The 15017-nt window shown below is 45.7% G+C and overlaps 1 protein-coding gene and 1 long non-coding RNA gene across 2 annotated transcripts in view; one reads left to right on the top strand and one right to left on the bottom strand.

The window, feature by feature from the left end:
* INTS9 (integrator complex subunit 9) overlaps positions 1-15017 on the top strand; it is a 69873-nt gene that overhangs the window by 34540 nt on the left and 20316 nt on the right. Inside the window, exons 10-12 of the mRNA XM_077331873.1 lie at positions 5404-5584; positions 6815-6875; positions 11480-11651. Coding sequence (XP_077187988.1) covers positions 5404-5584; positions 6815-6875; positions 11480-11651 — 414 coding nt within the window. The remainder of the gene's footprint in view (positions 1-5403; positions 5585-6814; positions 6876-11479; positions 11652-15017) is intronic.
* Positions 7008-14744, bottom strand: LOC143834929 (uncharacterized). Its single transcript, XR_013229933.1, has 3 exons — positions 13450-14744; positions 11510-11765; positions 7008-9372 (listed from the first exon to the last, which is right to left on the bottom strand). It is a non-coding gene; the product is annotated as an uncharacterized LOC143834929 (long non-coding RNA).

Raw genomic sequence — 15017 nt, 5'->3', positions numbered from 1 at the left:
GATTGCAGCAAACCTTCCAATAGACTTAGGGGGACTGCTTCCCTATGGTAACCTAGTGAATTTGGGCTGAAATAAAGTATAAACACGTGGCTTCCCAAAGTGCTGCTTGTTCTCCTGGCATCTGCCACATCAGGTCCCATATTTGTTATCACCCCTGACTGTGGCCCTCCCCAAATACCCCCAAATGCACAGAGGATTTGGGCACTAAAGGGTCTGCTCTCTGACTTTTCATGGCAGAATGCTCCTGAAGGGCGCCCTGACATCGGAGATTAATCCTACCTTTCCCTAAACCTGCTAGAATCAGGAAAGCTCTGCTCTTCTCTGACTTTGCACCATGCCAAGCTGCTTCTAAATCACAGTAGGGTACTTGAGACTGGCCATTCACCAGAGGGGGGGATTAGGGGATTGCTGAAGTGGCCAGATTTACCTTTGAGTAGAGGTCCAGCTAGGGACTCAGTGTCAGGAGCAGCAGAGGGGCCAGGCCAGGTTTAAAAACCTGGTAGAGAAAAGGAAGGAAGTGAAGGCAGAGAAGTGTATAAGCCCTATGGATTTTCAGTGGTCTTGGAACATATGTACATTTTCATTGGATTGTGGCCTTATTTATCCAGCTAATACTGTATGTGATGTTTAATGTTAATTTTTTCCCTCCTTAATGGCCTGAAATATTATGCAAGGTTTTTCTGGTACTTGCTGGGTTTTTAAAAGCTGAATTATTTTTGCTTTGAATGCTGCTGTTTGCGTGCAGTCACTGCGTTCTCTGTTAACTGCTGTAGCCTTTGGCTAAGATTATAAACAGGTTTTGTAGGTCCCTAAAAATACAGCAACAAAATCAATTCCTTTGATTGGGTTCCCACGTTCTATATCTAGGTAGGTGGGTGCAGCATCAACAACAGCTGCCGTGACAAATTTAGAATTAAGTAGCAAATTAATTCTCACCCCTGGAAAAGCTGATCCTTGTCTGGCTGTACAAGGCAGTGGGTGTGAACAACATCATTCCCCAACCTGTTTGAAATGTGGCATATGATACTTACGATCCAGAAAAATTTGGTTTGGTCAGGTCTCTGAGGGATCCTCAAAGTGGGGTATTGGGGCTGTATCAAAAGACTGCCTGGGGAAATTGTCACACCCACATGCTTGTGTATGAGCTGAAAGCCAGATTTGTTCATAAATCTAAGGGAGCAGGGAGGGTAGAAGTCTTGCATTTAGCCAGAGGAGAAGCATTTTGTAGCTTTCTGGCACAAATCAGCATTGGGAGGTGGTTGTTAAGGAATCGGTGGTGCTCATGTAGGAATGCTGTAGCTATACTGCTTACACTTCCGCTATAGTTATCCTTGCTTGCCTTCCACCTGCTCTACCTGTATGTTTGTAAATGGTGATATGCCCAAGCACAATTGGAGAATAGCATCTGACAAGAGGTTACCTTTGCAAATTCAGCCTGTGGCCAAGATAGTGGCCCAGATTGACCTAGGTACTCAGTTTGAGAGTTCCACTGGGTGGAAGTGGCACGCTATAAATGGAATCTTTCCACTATCATATTTCATTAAGGGGTGGAGAGTGGGTGTGGCCAGTCCAGGTGAGAAGCCAGTCGGAAGGCGTGAAGCGCCTTCCGATTGGCCCCTCACCCATAGAATCAGGGGTAGTCAACCTGTGGTCCTCCAGATGTCCATGGACTACAATTCCCATGAGCCCCTGCCAGCAGGAGAGCCGCAGTTGGACTACCCCTGTGTTATAGGGATAGAGACTCCTTCTCTGTGTTCCCTCAACAAGACTTTCTTCTCTCTTCTTCACAGGGTTGTTTCTCTTCTCAGTAAAACTATTTATTCTTTACGCAGCCAGTACTGAGCTCCTCCTTTGCATATTTAAACTCTGGCATATTTAAACTCTGCCAACAAAAGGCAAAGTCATAATTTCCTCTTCAAGCCTGTTGACAGAGATACTAAAACTAGAAAGCTCTCTCTCCTTTTTTTCCCTTCCAGCTCTATGATTCTATGAAAGCTTGATGCTTCAGGGAATCTGGCAGGCCGAAGTTCCCATCATCTCTCTTTCACTCCTCGTTTTTTCTCTAACATGTAATGGTTTTTGTAGTCCAGATTCCTTTCCTGTGCTGGAGCTGTGCCTCCCCCTTCTGGGCCAGGACAGTAACTACATTGCCGGACGTGATGGACTTGTTAAGACGCAGGCATGCATAAGGATTTGTAGCTGTGAACTTGTCTGTGGTTTTTCACATGTGATAATCCTACATGCATGAAATTGAGTGCGTTCTCTTCAGCACTAGGCTAATGGCCATTGGTCCAGGGACATCTAGAATGATGCATAGCTGCAACCAGGCTCAATGGTTTCCTTTCCCTTCTGGGGGCATGATGTAAACATGAGGGGCCTGCCATCTGACTAGTGGAGAGTGGGGGAAAAACACTTGCTACAATACTTCTGGAACTTAAAGATGGGGAATCCAGCTAAGGAAATTTGGGTTTCGGCTCATCGGCATTTTTTAGCCTTTTGATTCAATCCTGGTTTGGGCACCAATGTTCTTTCTGTCCTGATCTTAAAACTCAAGGGCTGCCACTAGTTTACTGGCAATAGGCTTACAAGTGGCAAGGATGTGTGTTGGAATGGGGAGAGAGAAAAAGGAACAGGTTAATGGTAAGAGGTGTGCAAGAAGAGCAGAGAGTAACCCCGTTCACATGCTTCAGTGAACACATATGTACAACCTGCACATACATGCGGACACCTGTTTTTACAAAAGAACCAATACACATTAACTTGGCAAATGATACTGGAGACCAGTATCTGGATGAATGCAGGATTTCAATCCCTCGTTTGGCTGTACACACATTGACCGAAACATGAGGATTACTCAGTGAACATATAAAGTACAATCAAGGACACACCGTACACAGATTGTGTGTCCATTCCCTGTGCGTGATAAACAAGGCTAAAGTTGCAAGGGATGGAGAGGGAAAGGAGTTAAGTGGACAAAAAAGGTCACTGGATTTTTATACCGCTCTTTTTTATATGGCCCAGGGCACATATATAGGAAACATAGAGCATTATAAAATAAAATAATTATATTACCAGGGCTCTCTCAGGGTGTCTGTTGTGGGGAGAGGAATGGAAAGGCGACTGTAAGCCGCTCTGAGCTTCAGGTAGGGAAAAGCGGCCTATAAGAACCAAATCTTCTTCTTTTAAATAACAGTCACAATATAACAATAACAGTTCCAACGATAAATATAAGTTCAACAGCTTGCTATAATTAATTCGTTAAACATTTCAATAGAACAGCCCCTAGGGAGGACAGAATCCTTCAGATATGGAGGCTACGGGGGACCGCCAGATGTTTTTTAATCAGATTTTGTCGAGGTCGAATTAACCTCAGTCAACTGCCTGGTGGAGGAGCTCCCTTTTGCAGGCCCTGCGGAATTCCGAGAGTTCGACCAGGGCCCTGGCACTGCGTTCGCATTTTTTGACTCAGTGGTATTGGCTTCTTGAATGAATACGATTGTAAAAATGTCCCACAGAGCAGTCTCAGTTGCGTAACTTCTATCTTGTGATTTAACTGGCAGGAGAGAGGGTGGAAGGAGCACTCTAGAGAGGTTGTTAGGAGCTTCTCCTCACAACGGTGGCCTGAAGGGTACCTTGAGCCTGCAAGGAAAGATCCCTTGTTGTTTCCTACATCCTGCCGCTTTCCTGTTGAGCCAGAGGGACGAGGCAGAACCTGGGATGCTGCCTTGCTAAGCAGAGCTGAAACGCTGCCCAGACTCTAGAAGTCTCACTGCAGATGCAAGCACAGAGCGCTGGAGGAGTGGGAAAGGGCCGATTCACTGGGAGGAAAGGAAATGGCAATAGAAACAGCAGGGGGCAAAATCCGGGCTGTGCTCCCATTTATAATTCAGTGTGAAGTTCTGGTCAGTGACTGCAAAATCATGTAGCAAAAGCCAAGAAGGTGAGGAAAGATCAGCTAAAATTATTAGGGAGCTGGAACATTTTGGGCATTTTAAAAATCCTACCCTTCCTCCCAAATTGCTCAGGATAGTACACAGAGTCGTCCATTGCAACAACTCGGTTGAGTAATTAAGATTGAGTGTGTGTGACTGGCCCAAGGTCATAGAGTGACCTTTACAGGAGGAGATGAAGAATTGGTTTTTGTACCCTGCTTTTCACTGCCCAAAAGAGTCTCAGAGCGGTTTACAATGCCCTTCCCTTTCCTCTCCCCACAACAACAGAAACCCTGCGAGGTAGGTGGGGCTGAAAGTGCTCTGACAGGACTTTGACTGGCCCAAGGTCACCCAGCTGGCTGAATGCAGAGGAGAAGCAAAGAATCAAAACCAGCTTGCCAGTTTAGAAGCTGCCGTTCTTACCCACTTCACCAAGCTAATTCTTAGTCAGGAGGGTATGAACCTGCATTTCCCACATCCTGGTCTAAGATTCCAAGTGTGACACCTATGCTGACTCCTGTGGGGAAAGGGGTTCAAGGGTGTGGGAGGTAGCTTGCTAAAGAGGAATATGTCTAGGCAGCTACTCTCAGCTGTGAGGTCCTTGGTTCAAATCTCACCTTCGCTACAGATTCAGTAGGACTCAAGCAAACCACTCTCTCTCTTGGCCTTGGCACCCCCCCCCCTCCAGTATGGGTATACTAATACTGACCTACCTTACAGGGCTGTTGTAAGGATTGCAAGAAAATATTGTATGTGAAACATCTTGCACACTAAAATGGATAAACAAATACCAGAAACCATCATTGGGATGTTAAAAGTTTAGGATGAGCTGCCTGGAGAGGGCAAATGCAAAGAAAAACACTGCCAGTTCGGTGTAGTGGTCTGGAGTGCTGACTTCTAATCTGGTGAGCCAGGTTTAATTCCCCGCTTCTCTACATGCAGCATGTGGGTGACCTTGGGCTAGTCACAGCCCTGATAGAACTGTTCTGACCGAGCAGGAATATCAGGGCTCTCTCAGCCTCACCCACCTCACAGGGTGTCTGTTGTGGGGAGAGGAAAGGGAAGGCGATTGTAAGCCGCTTTGAGATTCCTTCTGGTAGAGAAAAGTGGCATATAAGAATTAACCTCGTTTGGTGATCAGCTGAGCAGAAATGGAAGGTGTCTTCCTTCATTGTCCCACTGAAAATACAGAGGCTTACGTAACTTTTATATCATTACTGGTTGGTAAAATATGAAATTGGAACCTCCGTGTTCAGAGACAGTAAGCCTGAAAGTCCCAGAAGTGAGTGATCTCCCTTGTGCCCCTCTTGAAAGTTTCTTTGGAACATTTTGAGGGTCACTATTAGGGAAGGTCTGATAGACCAGAAGTGTCTTTTTTCTGTGCCGTTCAAGCAGTTGCTGTGTCTTTTATTATATATTATTATTGTATAATTATTGATTGATGTTCCCTTCCTCCTTTGTCTTCGTTAAGCGATGACAGTTCGGAACGGAGGAAACGTGCTGGTTCCCTGCTACCCCTCCGGAGTGATCTATGACCTCCTGGAGTGCCTGTACCAGTACATCGACTCTGCGGGCCTCTCCAACATCCCCTTCTACTTCATCTCCCCTGTCGCCAACAGCTCCCTGGAATTTTCCCAGATCTTTGCTGAATGGTAAGTGTTAGTGGGCTGTATAGGAGCACCCGGGATGGGGAGGCAGTTCGTAGCTGCAGAGATAAAGCGTCCTCCAGTGTGTGGGTAAAGAAGACTTGTGGGACAGAACTGGATGTCCACCCTGTGCAAGTCATACAGTGACCAAGCAGGCAGTGCTGGGAATGAAAGCATGGACAGGCTCTTCACCTCACACAGTGCAAGGGGTGGGTGGGCAGGTGAGGGGTGCTGTATGATCATTTCCCTCTTCTCGAGGAATGATATAGTCAGGCCTCTGTGTGTATGGGCCTCTGTACAGAGATAAGAGGTGCGTGCATACAATTCTATCACAAGAAGACAGTTGCCATCCCCATGAATGCACAGATCTTATCCTTCCTTCCTCACTTGCTTCCTTGATTCCTGCTGGTTGCTTTCCTACTTTTCTTCTTTCCTGCTTGCAATGTACCAGATCAACTCATGGATTTGATCTGAAATCAGTCTCTCTCTCTCTCTCTCTCTCTCTCTCTCTCCCCCCCCTCCCTCCCCAGTAGGCATACATACGTGTCCATCTGCCAAACCTTTAGTACAACAATATAGGAAAATGTGAGAACATCAGAACAAATAAATTGGAAACTGTCCAATACTTAGATGCAACGCCCAGTGCAGGGCTGCTGCTGAAAACTGCAGCTCCATGTTCCGTTCTCTCCCTCTACTATTCCTGTGGTCTCACCGTGTCGTTTCCCTGCCCATGCCAGGGAGGCAGGGGGGTACACTTCTGACATGGGAACTTGTGGAGGTCTTCTGCATGTTAAGTGGGGAGGGACCATGCAAAACTGAGTCGCCATTTTTGGGAGCTTCTTTTTGCCCTCCGAGCCTAAGAGCAGTCAACATCAAGTCCATTTAAAATCTAGGGTTGCCTCTGTGGCCCTGTGAAATATTGAAGGGGCTGGACAAAGGGGAGGAATTTGGAGAGAGCTAATTCCAGAAGTGAGAGTTAATTCCAGACACAAGAGAAAAGGCCTCTGCGGTGAGTTCTGGTCAACTTCTCATCTCTGCACCTTAAGGCTGCAGGAAGTGTTCTAAAGGTCAATTCTTTCTGCTGACAGAATTTCTCAGTCTGGGTGGGATCGGGGTATCTGAACAGTAGGTGGCAGCAGTTAACTGCAATGTTATTATCATACAGGTCTGTAATTCTAGTTCTTGTGCTTCTTTTTCTCTTCCCTTCTCCCTCTCCACCCAATTTTTTTGTATAAGGCTGTGTCATAACAAGCAGACAAAAGTGTACCTGCCAGAACCGCCGTTTCCTCATGCTGAGGTAAGCGAATCGTACCAAAGGCCTGATTCCTTGTCTCACTACTTTCCCCCCACAGAACAGAATACCTAAATCTGCCTGTGCTTGACACGCCAGAAAGAAGTTTGGTTTCAGAAGACAGCGTTGTTAGTTTCCTTTTATTTAGAATCAGAATTTATAATTTGATTTGTGGACCACACCCTCCCCTCAAGTGGACTCTGGGCGTTTTTTAACAGTACTTGTTAAAAACAGCTCTCCGCACAATATAATAAGATACAATCAAATGCTTTACAGTTCTAAATTCCCTACCCCTGTCTTAAATCCAGCTCTCAGTGTGGTTCGTGACAGTAAATGATTGCCACAAAACTACTTTCTCTTTTTTTTAAACAGAAACATCAAACAACATCAAACTAAACAGCAGGAGCAAATCCATTTAACCGATTTTAGTGACATCAGCAACCTAAAAGACATTGTGAAATTGTATCATCTACTTTCGGCTTTAATAAGCAATGTTCCTTGGTCTCTTGTGGCAGCAACCAGCACAATGTGGGTGCTCATATAACAGTAGGGATCTCAATATCAGACTGTACAATTTACAAACATTCCTAGCGGATTTCTTATGAAGTAGGTGGGGCCTAGGAGATCTCCACAAACCCCAGCTCCTCCGAAATCCAGAGGCCATTCACTAGTTTAACAGCTAAAACAGGTGGAGAAATCCCATAGCCCACTTCTAGGCTTTGGAATTGTGTGTCGTTCCACTTAAATTAATTAATTAATTAATTAATTAAACCTCCATTTTTGTGAAGTCAAAGGCTGTAGCTCTGGAGAAAGAGAGAGACAAATTCCCCATGCTTGTCTGCAGCCCACCTACTAGGCAGATTGATGCAGATCAAGCAGCCTAGCTAATGTTGACCTTTTTCTACACTCACTCTAACCAGCTCTTCCACAGTGACACTCAGAGTGAGCGTGGCTGCTTCCTCTGGATACACTTGTGCACCCTGCTTAGCCCCTCCCCACATTCCCTCCCTTCTCCATGGATCAGCCCTCTTCTAGGGACAAGCAGACTTTAGTGTGCAGGCACTGGGGGAAACTGTTGGCCCTTGCCCAACCACACCACGGCAGGAGAACAAGGATTCCTTTTGCCCAGTTACCCAGCCCCGCAGCTGCAAAGTGGGCTCCAGTGACATCTGGTGACATCAGCAGCCACCCAAATTTCCGGGACAGGCCACCCAAACTTCTGGGACAGGTCCCTGAGGAACTCTTGTATCACCCCAGGATGGTGCGGCACCCCAGTTGGGAATGCCTGTCCTAGTTCAACACTTTAAGCATTGCACCATGCTGTCTTTGTTTGCAGTCTTGAGGACTAGAATTTTTGTCTCATTTTAAAGGGAATCAGATTTTCAGGGTTCTTCATTCTGGGCCCATTACCTCATTTATTTTACATTTGCACTTCATTCCAGAATTATACTCAGCCATTATTCACAGTAATGGGAGCCCAAACTGAACTTTTCCCAAGGAGTTGCCAGCAAGATGCTGAGAGAAACAACTAAAATTTCCCTGGAGGTTTCCCCACCACCTCTAGTTCTGTTTCCTGAGACAGGAGAGCTTTTGGGCTTCATTCACCATAGCCCCTGGTTTCTGCCAAGATTCACACAAATGCAGTTTATGGCTGGAGTTCCACTTTGTTCCAGTTTGCTTGGCCGCTTGTTCATTGAAGGATTCCTGGGTGCCTGCATTCATTCAGCGTGGGGAATCACATTTTGTTGTAAACCATCACTCCTTAGTGATGCTCCGCCCAGGGAAATAGGTGTGGGGAGTGCTTGGAATCATGGCAACAAGTCCATGCCTATCTCAGCTGAACTGGAGCACCTCAGTCTGAAATGCAGCTTTACGGGCCCTAGTGATGAAAACCAGCAGCCTTCAGCTTTGCCCCCTGCCTTCACATACCACCTCCCACCTAGCATATCTAAAGCAATGTGTGCTTAGACTCATATGAGTTGGTGGAACAGAGTATTCCAAAGCGAGGTGCTTTTTTAGGTCACTGCAGGCCGAGCGGGTGAAGGTGGTGAAGGCCAAACATTGCCGCACCTGCTTCTGTATTGATTTTCAAACAGAGGCATGCTGGCTTTGAAATTCAGGATGTGAGAGCCTACACAGAACGGATTGCAGCGTATTCTGATCTCGCTGAACAAAAGACTACATAGATTTGTTCAGTTTTATAGGCTTCCGTATTGACCTTCTAAATCTCATCTTCCTTCTTTTAAACGGAGAAGAATCCATTGGAGGCCATCTTTTGTTTTCATTCTGCAATTTAGGTTTGAAGTAGTTTTTAACCATCTTCAGCCCCTGGAGTTTTTGGCCAATAAAGAACCTTCCCTCTGCAGAGAGATGTCCTTGAAGCTGTTCCTTATCTTTCCATAAATATAATGTATTGTTGGTTGGATGGGGGTGGGGGTTCCTCCAAGGTCTTTTCAACTTCATTTGGTGCTTGGAAGTGGGTTTAATTTCTTACCTACATATCCTGAGTTAAATAATAAAAATGTGTGTCTTTTAAAAATCCTTGAAAGGGCGTAGCAGACAGAAAAAAAACCCCACAGATATTGTCCAGTTCACCCAAAGAGTAGTGCTTGAGTCTACGCAGGGTAGTCAACCTGTGGTCTTCCAGATGTCCATGGACTGCAATTCCTATGAGCCCCTGTCAGTGTTTGCTGGCAGGGGCTCATGGGAATTGTAGTCCATGAACATCTAGAGGACCCCAGGTTGACTATCATGGTCTACAGGATCTGAATACAGAATCTCAGGATCTAGGGGTCATACCTAAGGAACATTTAAGCCTGCCTTATGCCAAATCAGATTACTAGTCCAGAACACTCAATTTTGCTGACTCTGGTTGACAGTAAATCTCCAAGATCTGATAGAGATTGGTTTTCCCCAATTCTTAATATTTGATTTTTTTGTTGTTGCTGTTGTTTTATTAGCAGTGATGCTTAAACCCGGGGCCTCCTGTTCTCAAAACATGGGCTTTCTTGTAGAACTGCATCCCCTCCCTCCTGAAGGGCAAGCCCAGAATAAACAGGGGAGACAGAATTAGAACCCACACCTCAAATGCAGCAGAGCAGTTCTGGCCACAGCCACAGGCATGCATGTAAGGTAAAGCCTTGTCTAGCAGGTAGGGTTCCCAACTTCCAGTCCACACCTGGAGATCTCCCGCTAATTGTAATTGAACTCCAGATGACCAAGATCAGTTCTCCTGGAGAAAATGGATTTTTGGAGGGTGAACTCTATGGTACTATAGCCTGCTGAAGCCCTTCAATCTTATAAGACATCTTATAACAGGGGTAGTCAACCTGTGGTCCTCCAGATGTCCATGGCATTTCTGCATTTCCTCCGGCAGAGCGAGCTGGTTTGTTTAATTTATAGACTGCCCCTCTTGAACCAGACAAGTAATAGTCTAAAAAAGATGAAATCCAGCTTCTGGGCATGGAAGAGATGGAAACCTCAACAGTGCTGATGAGCCTTACTAAAATCAACACAAATGGCAGAACCTGTTTTTGTGGACCGCAATGCAGGAAACAAGGTCTTTTAACAGGGGTAGTCAACCTGAGGTCCTCCAGATGTTCATGGACTACAATTCCCATGAGCCCCAGCCAGCATTTGCTGGCAGGGGCTCATGGGAATTGCAGTCCATGGACATCTGGAGGACCGCAGGTTGACTACCCCTGCCTTATGGTAAAAGAATCTTATTAGTTTGTGAAGAAAAAGGAGACTCTGTTATTTTGATTCCTTACCAGTACACATGCTACATGGTTTCTGTATGCTTCGAGCACTCTGCAAAATCACTGGAATAATACTATTCCAAGGTGGGGATGCAGTGAGGCACTCTTTCCCCTGCCATGTCCTTGCAAATTATACATCCCCACTACAGCCTCTTGTCGTAGTGATGAGCGTTGGGCCCCGTGTGATTGTGAAGGGCCGTCAAGTCCCTTCCGACTGATGGCAACCTATGAATGAATGACCTTCAACTCATCCTATCATTAGAGAATCAGAGTCCAGTAGCACCTTTAAGACCAACAAAGATTTATTCAGGGTGTGAGCTTTCGAGTGCAAGCACTCTTCGTCAGACTACTCAGAAAGCTCACGCCCTGAATAAATCTTTGTTGGTCTTAAAGGCGCTACTGGACTCTGATTCTATTGTGCTACTTCAGACCAGCACGGCTACCCATTTGAATCATCCTATCATTGACAGCCTTGCTTAGGTCTTGCAAACCAAGGGTCATGGCTTCCTGGACAGAGCCAGTCCATCTCTTGTTGGGTCTTGCTCGTTTCCTGTTGCCTCTCAATTTTCCCTAGCATTAGTTTTTTCCCCAGTGACTAGTTCACATATTATTAGAAGGCAGCCTAAATTACTGTGATTTTTTAGGCAAGGAACTCTATTTGTGCGTTACCAAAATGCATGATGTGGATTGCTCAGACCTTCATAAAGCTTATAAAGAATAAATTATTTCTGGTGCGCATTTTAAGAGGTTGGTGGTGCATTGCTTTTGAGCCTGTCTTGTATCATACATCTTCAGCAGTGTTGACAGGTATCTCTTTGGAATACTTAATGAAGCAAGGATCTTTGTACCCAGCTCATCCAGACAAACAAGTTGAAGCATTACCCCAGCATCCACGGAGACTTCAGCAGCGACTTCAAGCAGCCGTGTGTGGTGTTCACGGGCCACCCTTCCCTTCGCTTTGGGGACGTGGTGCACTTCATGGAGCTGTGGGGGAAATCCAGCCTCAACACGGTGATATTCACAGGTAAGGGGTGCCTGAGGGGAGAGAAAGCTTGGCCTCCTGATCAGGGAGCTTCCTAGTTTTTGCTCCCAAGGGAAATTAGTCTGCTGTTTCAGGCAATGTTTCTCAAAGAAACAACTGTGGAGGCAAAAAAAAAATGCAGATTGATTTGTCCAGGGGTTTCAGACTGTATTATTTTCACTTCTCTGTCTACTCACCATCCACAAACCAATACTTGGACTGTGAAGTTGTGCAGAATTTGAGAGATTGCTGAAAGCCTTTGCTTGGTTGTGACTAATTTGTGGGCATTTTGTAGGCAGACACCCCCCCCCCCCAAGAGGTGATCACCAAGTCTGCAACAGTGACCTTTTCTGTCTATACCTGAGCTGAACACCTGGTTACTAGCCTCAGTTCCCTTCTGATCTTGGATGGACAGCACTCCAGGCACTGACACACCAGTAACAGTCAATGAGGAGTCAAAACTCTCCACTTGGCAGACAGAACCAGGGCTACAGGCAGATCTCTGAGCCCTCTGATTGGCTAGCCACTTATGGGTGGGAGTCAATACTGGTTGTGGGCTGGAGGGAAGTCTGTCTGATTTAGAGTTCAGCTTGAGACTAGTCTGAGAGACGTCTGCCAGATCTTTAGCTGAAAAACTCCTCTGAAGAGAAATCCTATTGAGAGGACTGGGCTTTCGATTGACAGGCCGCTTGGTGTAGTGGTTAAGAGCAGCGGACTCTAATCTGGCAAGCCAGGCTTGATTCCCCACTTCTCCACATGGAGCCAGCTGGGTGATCTTGAGCTAGTCACAATCCTGTTAGAGCTGTTCTCATGGAGCAATTCCGTCAGAGCTCTCTCAGCCCCACCTACCTCACAGCCTCACCTACCTCTGTTGTGGGGCAATTGTAAGCCACCTTGAGACTCCTTCAGGTAGTGAAAAAAATGGGTATCAAAGGTAACTCTTCTTCTTCCACTCCACACAGTGTCTGGTCAACTAGGGCCATCATTTATCAGAGGGAATGTGGGTAGACAAGTGTTTGCTTCCAAATTAAGCCAACTTGGAAGGAGAATCCTTCTAAGGAAGAAGAAGAAGAAGAAGAAGAAGAAGAAGAAGAAGAGTTGGTTCTTATATGCCGCTTTTCCCTACCCGAAGGAGGCTCAAAGCGGCTTACAGTCACCTTCCCATTCCTCTCCCCACAACAGACACCCTGTGAGGTAGGTGAGGCTGAGAGAGCCCTGATATCACTGCTCGGACAGAACAGCTTTATCAGTGCCGTGAAGGAGGACCTGTACCTAGTCCTAAGGGGCAATCAGGGGAGTGTTTCCAAAGACACTTGTGTGCTGAGTGGAACTTCAGTCACCTCAGAAGGTCATGGGAGTCTGGTTCATCCAGAAAGTGAGACAGTTGTGATACCTGCTCAGAGTGCCCACTTTCTAAGAATCAGAGAGCCGTTCAGTGGAGCTCACAAAGATCAAAGTAAAACTTACTGTGAAAGAAACCTCTCAGTTAAAACAAAACCTTAACATCAGCAAGAAAAAGCCCGTGAACAACTGAAAAGCCTGTGATTAAGATATGGAAACTGAAAATTAACTGTTTTGTGGGAAAAGAAACATGATTTCCTCAATTCCAACCACCTTCTCTTCTTTGTACATAAAATCCTTTCTTTCTTTGAAAGAATGCCTCAGTGCCATTCTGACTAAGGGGTTTTTATGCAATGACAGCTATACATGTCCCCAGAAGCCCCCAGGGCTGAATAAAGCCAAAGAGAAAAAACAGTGACTGGATGGGACAGTGAGCTTCATTTCTGGAGGGAAAATTTACCTCTGTGTGGGAAATGGTTTAGAGTGGCATCCATCAGAGTGGTTTTTAAGACTCAAGCATCTGTCATCTTGTTTTCAACAGCAAGCAGCCAGTGTGGTAGAGCAGCCCAGGTAGTCAGTCAGGACTAGGGGCATCAGTTTAATCCTAAGAACACTTTGCTGGGAGTCATAGACGTGAATAAGCATTCTGAATAAGCCTGCTTTGGATTGCTGGGTGATCTTGGGCCAGTGGCTTCGCTTCGGCCTCAGCTGCTAAGAAAGTAGTTGTGACGAGTCAGTCGGGGAGCTGCAGCTGGGCCACCCTGAGCTGCTTGGAGGAAAGGAAGGATTTTCAAAAAAGTAATAAGGAGGAAACCTCCAAGGTACGCTCAGAACAATTTCATAAGATCCAGAGTGTTCATAGAATCATAGAGTTGGAAGGGGCCATACAGGCCATCTAGTCCAAACCCCTGCTCAATGCAGGATCAGCCCTAAGCGTCCTAAAATTTGTTGTTGTGTTCCAACAACAAATTTTATTTGCAGTCATTCAGACCAAAAATTTAAATATACACTTAGAATGCCAGGAAGATACAGAAAAATATTTGGGTAGAAACATCTTTAAAATGTTAATGATCAAATATATATGACCTAATTGTGGTTAAAGCACAACAAATAAAATAGCATTTCCAGAACATTGACTCCTTACAGAATTCATTTTAGATCGAGGGAGACCAGCGTGTTCCAACACACAGTGCCACGTGGATTTGCATTATTCTAACCCTGTGCAAATGAGCACACAGTTCTCTCCCCCCCCCCAATCTCTTTATGATTGCCAAGTCATCTGCATGGTGTGAGCATGGAGAGGAAATTTCCAGTGCATGCCGCTGGCTCTCCCCCAACATTTAGAAAGTAACCTTAGTGATCCCAGGAAGAGGGGGCATACACACAGGCATTTCCTCCATGGGCCAACTCCAAACAGGTTACTCTGTGGTCACACGACGTGGGAATGGTTAGCTGGTGTCCACTCTCCCTCCCTGCACAGAGAGGTGGTGTACAGGTGGGTTGTCTGCACAAGATTCCTGAGTTACTCTTGGTTGATCAAAGTCATTATTGTCTTACACATCATTTCCTACCTGGTCCTTTTTACTGGAGATGCCAGGAGCTGAACATGAGACCTTCAACATGCAAAGCAAATGCAGGGCTATCTGTAAAGCAAAATATACCACCCACCTTCACAAATGAAGAAGTAGGCAACTCACCGCCATGTAAAGCTGCCTCAAGCAGATTTGGGTGAGCTGGGGAATGTAATCTCTAAATTAGTCAATCAGTTTCAGGGGTAGTCAACCTGAGGTCCTCCAGATGTTCATGGACTACAATTCCCATGAGAATTGTAGTCCATGAACATCTGGAGGACCACAGGTTGACTACCCTTGAGTTATATGACAAGGTAAAGTCCTAAGCAGGTCCACTTGGAACTAAGTCTGTTTTATTTGGTGGTCTTACTTCAGGAGAGTGTTTTTAGAGTTACAAGCTGGAATCTTTCCTGTTACGTGGGCTCATTTTTGTGAGCTTTTGTCTGAACAATGCAGG

The sequence above is a fragment of the Paroedura picta genome, chromosome 1 (assembly GCF_049243985.1).
Source record: "Paroedura picta isolate Pp20150507F chromosome 1, Ppicta_v3.0, whole genome shotgun sequence".
Lineage (NCBI taxonomy): Eukaryota > Metazoa > Chordata > Lepidosauria > Squamata > Gekkonidae > Paroedura > Paroedura picta.
Note: the sequence above shows the minus strand (reverse complement) of the source record. Positions and strands in the feature narration are given on the sequence as shown.